Below are 12,817 nucleotides of genomic sequence, written 5' to 3'. Positions count from 1 at the left end.
TGTTCTTTTTTTTGCAAGCAATTGTAGTTTGGTTTGATCCTAAAAAAAACATTTCTTCCATTCATGATAGGAATTCATCTTGAATTTTAGCCTTTAAATGTTCATTTCCCCTTATTTGTTATCTCAATTTAATTTATTATTATTATTTTCTAAACTAGAAATTGTTGGATTATGAATGTTGAATACGTTTTTTTTTTTTTTGTCAATGCTGTAGCGCATAAATGTTTTTTTTTTCTTTGTGAAGGAAAAAAAAAATCTTAATTTTACTGAGACAACTAGCATAAGATAAATTTATTCACGTTTTCAAACTTGCCTGACTTTTCTTTCCAGTGTTGAATAATCATTGAGGTTTTTATGTTTACAGGTTGAAAAATGTTATTTTGATGGTGGCTACCAAGATACTGCTATTTATATGTTGTCTGATCTTCGTTGTGGGCATGAAATAATTGGACCAGCAATTATAATAGATGTTAATTGGTACAAAAAGGATTTTGTTGACTCTAAACAATTTATTATTATTTTTTTTTTCCTTTTAAGTTGTGCATATTTCATATTGTAGTATAAATGACATTAAATATGATTTTCTGTGCATTTGTTATAGAAATTATAATTTTCTATGTAATCTGTTTAGTTGTAAACCTTTCTTGATCTTGAAACCTTTCACTTCATTACTTTTCAAAAATCATATTTTAATTTTGAAAGAATTGAATTTCAGTTTAGCCAATTACTTTATTGTTATGTTATTTTAATGAAATGTATTATTTTTAATATCATTACTTTTCTGAAATTTCAGCACTATTTTGGTTGATCCAGATTGTGTGGCCTCTATTACTAAAGATGGTAGTGTTCTAATTCAAGTAAGTTAATATTTTTCCCATATGCTTTGATATTTTTGTTTATAATCAAATAAATACTACTTAAACATCTATGTTTTAACGAGTTTGCTTCCGGATATCACTATTTTACTTAGTAGAAATGTTTACTGAAGTTTAAAATTATAATTACTTTATTTTTAAGGCATTTAAATCAGTGGTGCCCAACCCAGGGTTGCCAACCTTGAGGAAACAAATTGAGGAGCATCTGTGTTGATTTTGAGGAACATTTTGAAATTTTGCAGAGCAGCTCAGTATTTTGCATGAAATTCATTAAAAAAACCAAAACTACTTATTCAAAATTTTTTTGAGCTTTAAAAATCATTTTAAGCACTAGCACAAAAATCAAAAACAGCTTTAAACATTATTTCATGATTGAAAACGCTTGGCCACAAAATGCGGAGCAAAAGAACTTTTTTGTGGAGCTGTGAAGTTTCTCTATTTTTGCAGAGCAACTCCATAAAATGCGGAGCAGTTGGCAATCCTGCCAACCTTTCTTTTCTGGATAGTAGGGCTCGACCTATGGCAATTTTTGGCTGATGGGCTGATGCAGATTGTTTGCGATTGTTCAAACTCAGGCGGATGGCTGATTATTTCTCGTTTCATATGGCCGATGGCAAATGGCGATGGGCGATGGAAAGACTTTACTAAAGACGGCTGATACGAAGGTTTCAAACAATTTTAAATCATTAAGTACGATGTAGAAATCAATGGCAAGTATATATTTTTTAATGAATGGATAAATAATTATGATGGCTGAATAGGAGCTTCTGGCATATTTATCTCTCTCTCTCTCTTTTTCAATGAAAATATTATATCGAAAATCACAGAAAATTAGAGAAAAACACATGGGCCGTAGGAATATGTTTCTAACAGAAGAAAAGATAAAAGAGAAAGATAGAGGAATTTAAATAACAATGAAAAGTCACACTAGTGAACTAATAGTTTAATATTCAAATGTAAAATTGCAAGTCAAACAAAACTTTATCTAGAAATTTATTGTTTTTCAATTATTAAAAATATAAAGAGAGAAATCAGAAATATTTGTATCAGAAAATATAACTTTTAAATGTTTATAGAAAAGAAAAGCCAAGGAGAGTGAAAAGAAGCTATGTTTGAAATCATTTCTTTCCTTAGTGGCACCAAACGTGGCCTGTAATTGCATTTTTGGAACTTCTTACTTAAAAAAATCTCTGGAGTTACAAACAAAGGGCTGCAATCGCATTTTCAAGCCTATAATTTTGAAAAAAATCCAGAGGAGAGCCCATAGGCCTCTCTAGGTAACACTTCCGAAAATCGTTTAAAATTGCATTTTTGGAACTTCAATTTCTAAAAACTGACATGGGAGAGTCTCCGAACTCTGTCTTTTCACCTAACGCTACAAAAAGATGGTCTACAATCACAATTATAAGCCTTCAATTTCAAAATGTTTCCCGGGAGCGTCTCCAAACTTCCATCTTCATTCCCCCCCCCCCCCACGCCTCCAACATCCGCCGATGCCTAAATTTTTGAACAATGGGCTTGGCCCATGCATCGGTTGAGTCCTACTGGATAGTTGCACCTCATATTAAAATGATTCTTGGTACATAGATTAAATTGACACATATAAAATCTCAAAACATTTAAAAGTTTGCTAAATAATGTAGAAAAACTTGGAAAAGGAAAGAAAATTACCAAAAAAAAAAAAAAAAAATTTAATATCATTACTTGATGATTGTTTTACTAATTGTATCTTTTCAGAAACCAATTTCTAGATATTTGAGTCAAAGTTTGTGACATTGAGACCAATTGTGACTTTCGATTCATAACGTTGGACAAAACAGCAGACCACATGAGTCAGCCATGTGAACTATAATGTGACTCATAGGCTGTAGATTGGGCACCACTGACACATATATTTTATTAATTACATAATGAAAATTTTGATCTATTTAATTAGAAATTTTCATGCTTTATTTACAGAACAAATATAAAAAATGTATAGTGTACAAATTGGTTGAATATTAGAGTCAGAAATACTCATGATAATTAGTTTTGTAAAATGAAATATAAAATTAAGCTTTTTATTGTTTAGTTTTTCAAAGTCTACTTATTATCTTTTGCTTCAGCATGGAAGTCAACTTTTTATCTTTTGTTTCTACATCAAAGGACATTCAATTTGTCTATACTAAAAGTGACACTTTATTTACTATCAATCTCATTTTTTAAAAACATTTTCTTGTTTTAATAAAGGTATTATTTGATTCTTTTCTCATGTTTGAACTAACTTAAAAGAAGTCACACTTTGAAAACTACAGGTTTGAGCTAGTGCACAAACTTTCTAAGCAGTTATAATTAAAAAAAAAAAAAAATGATGAAAATAATTGTAATGTTATGCAAAGAAAAGGAAAAAAAAAGGCTTTAAAGTAAAACTTGTTCATAAATTGAACTGTTGCTTGAAGGAAAGTTTTTAAAGCATGAGCAGTTGAGCATCAATGTGTTCACTTCAGTGCAACTTGAAACATTTTGCTTGTATTCTTTTTAAATGGATTGAATAATTTCCGTTTTCTTCTAATTAATATATTTATTAAATTGCAGAGCCAAAAAAATGTTGATTATTTTTCTCATTATAGGTGTTAAAATCTGAAATGAAATGTGTTGGTACTGAGCTTGATATGATTCAGTTGTCTATATTTTCTCATCGCTTTATGAGTATTGCAGAGCAAATGGGAAAGTAAGCAAATGTATTTCATATTAATTTCATATTATAGTAAAGTATTGAAAATCGAGAATAATTGTCTCACTCCACTTCCAAGTACTGAAAATTTAAGTTATCCGTAAAATTATTTGTCATTTAAGTTTTACACTATTAGGGAGAAATAAGAAAGGGCACCTTTTGCTTTCTTCTTCAAAGAAAAGGAAGTATTGTCTTCACCAAAAGTTTATCAATTAAATTGCTTTATTAAGTTTAAATTTAATTACCCTTGAATGAATTTTGACTGTTCTTTTCTTTCATACCTCACATAACAGAAAAATAGTAAGTCATAGAAGGTTTAATTTCATATATACAACTTCTACTGCATCAAGTGGACCTCATTTTTGATTGCAACTAAACATTCCAAGACTTGTTTCACATTCTTTGTGGCAAATTAATGTTGATTTCAAATCATTTTACATTTCAAGTTATCTTCAAGGTTATTATCCCCTTAACTAACATATGTTGTAATAAACATTTTGTTCCACTTGGCTAGTGTTGTTGACGTTAACCACTGAATACCTTTTTGTTACACATTTCATGTAGATAAAAAAGTTTTACACTTTTTGCTGTTGAAATGTGCAACTTAAAATATAAATAAAGCACCTCAAATTGAACAAAAACATATACTTTCAAGACTCGTGTTTTTGAGACTTTACTTCATCTGCAACATAGTTTTTGTTAATTCATTAATCAATTGATTTATGCTGTTATTATTTTGCTTCTTTTAGGGTGCTTCAGAGGACATCGATATCAACTAACATAAAAGTATGAAATTGTTTTTATATCATACATTATATATTTCCTTATTAATATAAGTAACTTTAAATTTGTAACATGTTATTGAAAGAAAGTTATGCATTGTTTGAATTTTAGATTATGTTGGTAAACAAAAATTGAACGAAGCCTTTCAGGTTAGGTTGAGTGGTTAGGTCTGAATATAAAAACATTTTGTTTCAGTCATTGTTTTGATGTCGGGAACTGATGTTGAAGAAAAATTTCCAACTAAATCAGAGGTATTGCACCGCCATCAATTTAACAAAAAAAAAAAAAAAAAAAAATCATTCTGCTAAATAAACTAGGGAAATCAATTTTGTCTTTCTACATTATTAGCATTTTTTCTTTCAATGTAAAATTTTGAGAGCGTCTCTAAATTATATGTGTGCTTGATTGAACTACTAAAACTGAGAAAATATTTTGAAAAATGATTTGGTACTAATTATTAGTAGATTTCTGAAGTAAACAAGTGGAATAACATTATAATCAATAGGAACGTTTAGACTTCTCTTGCGCTCTTTTTGGTCCTGATGGAGGATTGGTCTCCAACGCTCCACACATTCCTGTGCATTTGGGAGCGATGCAAGAAGCCGTTCAATTCCAGGTGAGCCAAGCCACTTAAGCGTGTTTCTTTGATACTTTATAATGTTCATTGTTTTAACGAAAATATTATTATATTTTAGCATGATTGTTTAAAAGCAAATGTCATTTTCAATGATACACAATTTTCAATGATACAATGCTTCTAAAAACTATTTCAAATTCCTACAACCCTATTGAAGCAATAACTTTTCTTCATTTCAGAACTAGCTTGCGATTTGAATTATTAGAAACAGCAAGGTCCTCATGAATGACATGAAAAACTGCAAGCAATGATGTTTAATGAAGGCCCCCTATGAGTTCTGCCTTAAATAAAAAAAAAAAAATTGCGCATGAATATCTTCCTTTTCAATAAATTAAAACAGCTGTCATGTCTCCCCTGATTCATCTTTGCTCAAAAATGCATATTAAGCCCTTTAATCCTGGAATTGTGTTCTGAATCTGAAATCTCCTTACTAGGTTAGTAGGTAGCTTTTGAACCTTTTCCAATCAAGCAATATATTTTGCTAGATAAGGTGTCCTAAACTAAGTAGTGTACTCAGATTAGTTTTTATCAAACTACTGTACAATTGCAGAAGGCAAGAACTTAAAATTATTTGAAATTGATCTTTCGATAAATACAAGCACTCTTTAATAAAGAAGTGAAATAGTTTAAATGCTTTGTTCAATGGTTGAGTGAGTTCTTTCTGTATTTAATCAAACTGGAGTTGTGTCAAAGATGGTTATTGATAACTATGTTTTGTTTATTGTTCTTTAAGTTTAAAAAGAAAAATCTGCTTTTTTGTTTTACAGATGCATTATTTGGGAGACAATATTCATCCAGGTGATGTTTTGTTAACCAACCATCCCTGTGCTGGAGGAAGCCACCTTCCTGATTTAACAGTAATCACTCCGGTAATTATCACCTTTCAGTCGCATTATGTTAACTTTTTTAAAAAATGATCTTAATTTTTTTTAATGACTTTTAATATTTATTAATATTTTTACATTAATTTTTAAAGTCAATTATTGTTTTAATGCTTTCTCATTTATTTTTTTGTTTCAGTTTTTAGTCCATTAGCAGTCAAAAATCCATTGTAGGAATATTTATGATTTAAGCTTCAGTAAAAAATGAAGTATCATTAGCTGTGAACAGATTTCATCTTTGTTTTTGAATTGATGTGTCTTAATTAGGTTACTTTTAATCAAGTTTATAATTTTTAAAAAATCAATATATGTTTGCGCCCGTACTTGCAAGGAAGAAATATAAATCTTTATTTGTATTATGTGTGACTGGAGAACAACATAAGTATTTAATTTTAGTTTTATTGTTCATTGTTTTGAGTTGAAACACTTTGTTGTATTCTTTTTAATGCTTTATCCTCAACTGTTTCTATATAAAGACCCAACTGTTTCTGTATATAAGTATCAATTGGACTATACATGTATTTATTTAATTATTTATTATTATTTTTTTTGTTATAAATATAACACAATTATTATAATTTTGCAAACTCAAAAGTTTTAATAGTTCTTAAATAAAACTTGATTGTGTAATGAAGGACGTTACATGTTTGAAACTGGTTATTTGAACGCTCCAAAAAGTTCAAATATTGTTAAATTATGTCTGAGGACTCGATTCATAAATTTATTGTTTAGCACATTTTGACAGACCTCTATTTTAGAGCATTATATTTACTGGACTTATAACCAATGACAGTGCTAATATTTGAAGGACCTATTCAGAAAAATGTTTGAAGGGACGTTTTTTCCAGATGTTATACTTTGCACTTCATGCTGTTGCAGCCTTAACAGTCATTATAACCTACGTATCATGTAGCCTGTTGGTAAGAACTGTAGTATTTTCCCCTTGATGACCAAAGTTCACTCTGCAATATGGGAGGAAGCCAGGGCTGCAGAGCTCGAGTCAGACTGATTTTGGGATAAACAAGTCATAGTCGGGAGTGGAAGGTTTAAAATCTCTTGAGTCAGAGATTTTCTTTCAAGATCAGCAACTATGCCAGTGCTGTTAGAGTCAGAGTCAAACTTATTTTGCTGTAAAGTAGGAGCAAAGCTGGAGTCAAAGGTTCTAAAATTATCGGAGTTGGTTATTTTCACTCCTTCTCCAGAGCCCTGGAGGAAACTAAAATTTTCCCCATGCTTTATGGCAATCCTAAAACTACAGGTGAGAAGGAGTTGTAGAAAAGTAATGATAGCACAAACTATATAAAATTAGAGAGAGAAAGATAACTATCAAAATACTCTTATGTCTGAAGAAAGCTTACCAAATTGTGTAAGTTGTTAAATGTATCAATTGTTTAAGCATGGAAGTTTTTTAAGTTTTTAGTCACTGACTTGTACTTACCAAAACCAATGCTGTATTTACTTTATATTTCTTACTGTTCTGACCCCTGGAAAAAATAAAATAACCACTGTGGTTTTTATTGTCTTACAGGTATTTTATGGAGCAAATTCCAAGCCAGTATTTTTCGTGGCCAGTCGAGGACATCATGCTGATATCGGTGGTCTTACCCCTGGATCTATGCCTCCTCATTCAGTATCACTGCACCAAGAAGGAGCCACTTTTGTGTCTTTCAAATTAGTGAAAGACGGAACTTTTCAAGAAGAAGGCAAGATATACATTAACTTTTTATATGACCTAATTTTGATCAGTTATGATTTTGTTAGTTTATCTGAAGCAGAACGTTATTATTTGAAATAACATGGACATTGCACCCAATGAAGTACTAAATTTGTGCAAGTACCAGAAAATAACAATTGTAACTTTCATAATGCTAGCAATGGCTAAATAAGTTTAGGAAACAGTACAAATCATGTTGCACCATAACAAGGAAAGTGACACAACTCAAAATTTGGGAAAAGATACTAGCTATCAATTAAGAAACTAAATTTAATGCTCTCTCTTTCCTCAAAACTTGCACCAAGTTAGCTTACATAACTGCTGCTTGATGGTGAAAAAATGGTATAATTAATAGTGACACTTCATTAAATTTTCATAATTCAGGAGAAATATTTTCGAATTTTAAGTATGCATTTTACATTTAGACAATAAAATCAAATAAGTATACATCACATTATAAATTTTTATGCATATTGTAAAATTAAGGAAAAAAACTACAAATGTAATAAAACTAAATATTGTGTTTACTTTCGTAAATGTAAGTAAGATTCTATCTTATGCAGTTTGTTTTCAGAAACCTAAATCAACTATATTCATGTGTATTCTATCTACTGATGTTAAGTAATAAACAAAAAGGATTTAATTTTCTCAAACTATCTTGAAAATTATTCAGAAGAACTTAATATTACTCATACAATAACACAAGACAATGATAACAAAGAAATATTAAACGTAGTTCAACTTCAACATAAATAGATCATCAGTAAAAAGAAAGAAATTTTTCAAATTCAGCTTTTTTTTCTGCTCAAAAAGTTCTTAATGAAAGGATGAAAGTTTTTTAAAAATATTTTTTAAAAACCCAATGAAAAAGTTATTTGCTATTTTGTTTTGTTAAAAGTACACTTTAATGGCATTAGTTGTACTCATATTCAGGCTTCTTTTTTAGATTGGCCAACTGAAGGGTTTGCAGCAACAAAGAGTTAACTCCATGTTTTGGTTGTTTGGTTCAACAATTAGTTATCTCCGGTTGATAGTTCTCGAGTTTGTTTGCTCCAACAAGGAGTTATCTCCAGTTGATAGTTCTCAAGCTATAGTGAGCTAGCTGCTTCATTTGCTTGAGGCAACATAGAGTTAATTCCAGGAGATTTCCCAACAATTAAAGAATAGAATTAACACCTTGTTGCTGCAAACCCTTCAATTGTTAAATTTAAATACTGATATTACATTTTCTTTCTCCTATAATTTTTCAGAAGTTACTGAAATTTTAAATGCCCCTGGTAATCTTCCTGGCTGCACTGGAACTAGAAATCTAAAAGATAATCTTTCAGATTTAAGAGCACAAGTGGCCGCCAATCAAAAGGTACCTTTTATAATTCTGTCAAGGGTTTGATATTAAGTTACTGAAACCCTTCATTAACGGATATTCATTGGACAAATGAGTTTGTACCAGGGCATAATTTAGTTTTTAAAAATCATGTTCAAGATTTGCTAGTGCCAAAAAAGTACTAGTGGCAAAGCTGGAGTTTATAAGAGCATTTTTAAAGCAGTTACACATTAGTTAGCAATGCAGAAATTATCAAAAATAATGTTACTGTCTAATAAATCACAGTAAAAAATGGTTACTTTAAAATATTCATCTTAATATATATATATATTACTTTTATGCAGACTTTTGTAACCATAAGGCTTTTAAACGACTGGACTGATTTTGATCACATTTTTTGTGTGTAATTAAGTTTTGGCAAGCATGGTTTAGAAGCGCAATGGATCAAATCGGAAACGTTTTTCTTAATTAATTAATTTAAAACATTAGATGGTTATATCTCTCAAATGATGAATATTTATTTTAACCTATTGTTGAGCGAGAACTGAAATAAACATTTAACCCGTTGCCAAAGGACGATAAGAATGCCAGCTCTGCTTTTTGTAATGAAATTTCCTGCTGTGATATATCAATTGAGGATAGATAAAATGTAGAGAGAGAGAGAGAGCGAAACCTTCATTTCTGGAAAACAACTATTTTAGGTCCTGTGATATATTTTAAAGTAAAGTACTGGAAGGTTCACGCAAAACATGTATTCTGTCATCGTAGTTGAACCATGTGACTGAATCGGTTCTTTAGGTTTTCCTAACCAAATGATCAGAAAGTGCCGTACCTAGCAACATTTGTTTCTCGGCTCAAATCCATCTGAGTTTTGGCACCAATGTCAAGAATAATTTAAGAATTATCAAACTAATCTGTACATTATTAAAGGAAAAGATGATGGAATTTAAAGACAAAACAAATTTTATTTTCATCCAGATAAATTACAACAGGGTAGTTCTGTACACAAAAGATCAGTGCAGTGGAAGATCTTTATCTTTGGTCGAAAGAACAAATTAGGCAATATATGAACTTTTAAAAGTTTTCGTTCAAAAGATCGGACTGCTAATCTGCCGGAGTTGGCTTCGCTCACTGATCGGCTGGATTACAGTAACGTTGTGGCTTGGCGACTTTGGCTATGAACAATAGAGTTGCGTGATCATTTGTTTACATTTTAAAGCTGCTGTTAATGTAATTTATTGTATTTTTTGTTTATTTGGCGAAATATTTCAAATTGCAAAGAATTGCTTTTCTTTTTTAAAGAGTTTTTAGTCATTTTAGTTGAAGAATGTGTTTATTTTGCATCGGAAGGAAGGGGGAAGGGAGATATGAGTGATTTTCGCCTATTCAGAGAACTGTTTTTACCTTTATCATTTTTTTAAAACGATATCCTTTCGATTGTTTTATTCTTTTTCATATGGGGAATGTTGCAGCAGGATTTCCCATTTGTTCTAGATGGGTAGTTAGTTTTTTACACTTAATATGTGAGGACACTTTTTATCCTTTGAGTATGGTGAAGGAACAAACCATCAAGTACAGGAGAAAAAATAGTTAATAAAACAACTAACTGCTCAGTGGGTATTAGATGAATCAAGTTGTAATAAATATACACATTGTGACACCAAGCAGCTTAAAAATTTCTTTTTACTTATTTTTTTCAACAAAATGGTTCAAACACTTGATAGTTTATTGAAATCTTTTAACTTTTCAATTTACAAATTTTGAATGGAACAATGTCTGTCAAGTCCTCTAGTACTTATATATAAATTGAAGCATTAAAATAGTATGACCATTGGTTCATAGTTGTACCATAAGGAGAGGGAGGTTGTTGAGGTCAACCCCTCAGAGTCCTTGGTTTTAACACTTATGTCCCGATGACAGTATGACAGTTAAAATAAAGCCCCCCCCCAGCAGAAGATCAATGCTCGCTGCTCTTTTGTTGGTTCATACAGTTTCCATGTTACAAGATTACAAGTTACGTATTATTTCGTTAAATGAAAATCGTATGCTAAATTTAGCACATTTGACAAAATACTGCCTTACAGTTTTGTTTGAGAAAGTTTTATTATTGATGCAGTTTTGGTTCAAACAACTATTATATTAATTACACTAGTGGCACCCGTACGGCTTCGCCCGTAATAGAAAAATTAAAGGTCTTTTGATTCGCTTGTATATTTACAAATAATGTATGGTGAATTTTCTCGCCAATTGGCTTGTACCGACGTTACAGTTCCACGTTATGATCATTTCGTATCTCGCCAATTGGCTTGTGCCCATGTTACGGTTCCACGTTACGATAATTTCGTAATTTATGATAGTTTTTTTTTCTTAAAATTTGAATAAAAAAAGAACCACATCGAATTTTCGAAAAATCGCTTCGAGGTGCACACCCCCATGCTACATACTAACTTTGTGCCAAATTTCATGAAAATCGGCCGAACGGTTTAGGCGCTATGCGCGTCACAGACATCCTACAGACATCCAGAGAGACATCCTACAGACATCCTCCGGACAGAGAGACTTTCTGCTTTATTATTAGTAAAGAAGATGAACAAAAAGACATTATTTTAGCAGTGTCTGAACGTGTTACATCACTCTTCAAAGGTGCACTTTTAGACCCTTAAAGTTTGAACAAGAACTTTTTTAAGTGATTTGTCATTTGTGGAAACTAAAAACTTCATCTGTCATTGAAGCAAACAAAGTATCAATGGTTTTCAAAACATCATCAATAACTGCAATTGTATTTAATTTCCTTTTTCATTTTTTTCTTTATTAAAAAACACTATATATCTTTGAAATCCAAAATGAATTAATTAATAACCACAATTCTTTTCAAAAGTAGATAAACCATGAGATTACTATCAAATTTTGTTACTTCAAAATCTTATAACTATCATTTGATTTTTCAACTATCAATTTGCTTCTTGCTAGTCAATAAAATTGCCCCCTGTTTGTAGCCTTGGGACGCCCATAATAAAACAGCTCCTCTAGAGAAAAACTCAACATTCATTTTGTGTTATTTTCTAACTATAACTTGAGTGCATTTGAAATTTAATTTACTTCCTTTTTATTTATTTCATTTTGGTCATTATTGTGATTTATCAATTTTGTAATTACTCTCTGGCTTTTGAATAGGTTCTAGTACTAGTTGTTATAAATTGAGTTCTTATATATTTTACTCAAACTGATTAGAAAATGAGAAACCTTTTTCATGCCCATGTTTCTTTCTTATTCTGTATGCTTAATATCAAACAAAGAAAGTTGAATGCTAAACAACTTCACATCTTATGTAGTTATGTATCATCCGTAGGGCATCAACCTTGTTCAAGAGATGATTAAAGAATATGGGCTTGAAGTTGTGCAGATATACATGCAGTACATCCAGGTAAATATTTATGCTAAGTTAAAAGTATTCTGAGCGCATTCTAGTTGTTGACTATTTGTGATTGGTAGTGCTGTAGAACCTGTAAAGAGCTGTGGGGGCCTGATCCGCAAAGCGTCAGACTCTTAACTGGAGGCCCCATATTCGATGCCAGCGGGGTGAAGAGCTTCGGTGTTCATTAATGATGGCAGGGGCACATTAAATATGCTCAAGGACAAAGATTTTCAAGTTCCCTTTCCAAATCAATACCTCTGGAGCTGCTGTTTGGGGAGTTGATCGGCTCCTGATCTGGATCAAAAATCAGAGCTGTCTTCAAAGCTCTATCCAACCGGTTAAACATTGATTAATGGTAGATACTGGAGACCCTGGAGTGTGAAGTAAAACCTGTAAAGGTGACTACCCTTATAAGGGTGGTCTCCTCTCGATCTTGACCACCAACATGCACCAAATATGGCTGAGAATCTTGTAA

General features: G+C 31.1%; 1 protein-coding gene across 1 annotated transcript in view; it reads left to right on the top strand.

Moving 5' to 3' along the window:
* The window catches only part of LOC129227232 (5-oxoprolinase-like), a 59,683-nt gene that overhangs the window by 32,529 nt on the left and 14,337 nt on the right, over positions 1 to 12,817 (top strand). Inside the window, exons 17-25 of the mRNA XM_054861741.1 lie at positions 365 to 477; positions 794 to 857; positions 3,485 to 3,585; positions 4,338 to 4,374; positions 4,877 to 4,987; positions 5,776 to 5,877; positions 7,418 to 7,592; positions 8,854 to 8,963; positions 12,277 to 12,351. Coding sequence (XP_054717716.1) covers positions 365 to 477; positions 794 to 857; positions 3,485 to 3,585; positions 4,338 to 4,374; positions 4,877 to 4,987; positions 5,776 to 5,877; positions 7,418 to 7,592; positions 8,854 to 8,963; positions 12,277 to 12,351 — 888 coding nt within the window. The remainder of the gene's footprint in view (positions 1 to 364; positions 478 to 793; positions 858 to 3,484; positions 3,586 to 4,337; positions 4,375 to 4,876; positions 4,988 to 5,775; positions 5,878 to 7,417; positions 7,593 to 8,853; positions 8,964 to 12,276; positions 12,352 to 12,817) is intronic.

This window comes from Uloborus diversus, chromosome 8 (genome assembly GCF_026930045.1).
Source record: "Uloborus diversus isolate 005 chromosome 8, Udiv.v.3.1, whole genome shotgun sequence".
NCBI classification, from domain to species: Eukaryota; Metazoa; Arthropoda; class Arachnida; order Araneae; family Uloboridae; genus Uloborus; species Uloborus diversus.
This window is presented reverse-complemented; position numbering and strand designations above follow the sequence as displayed.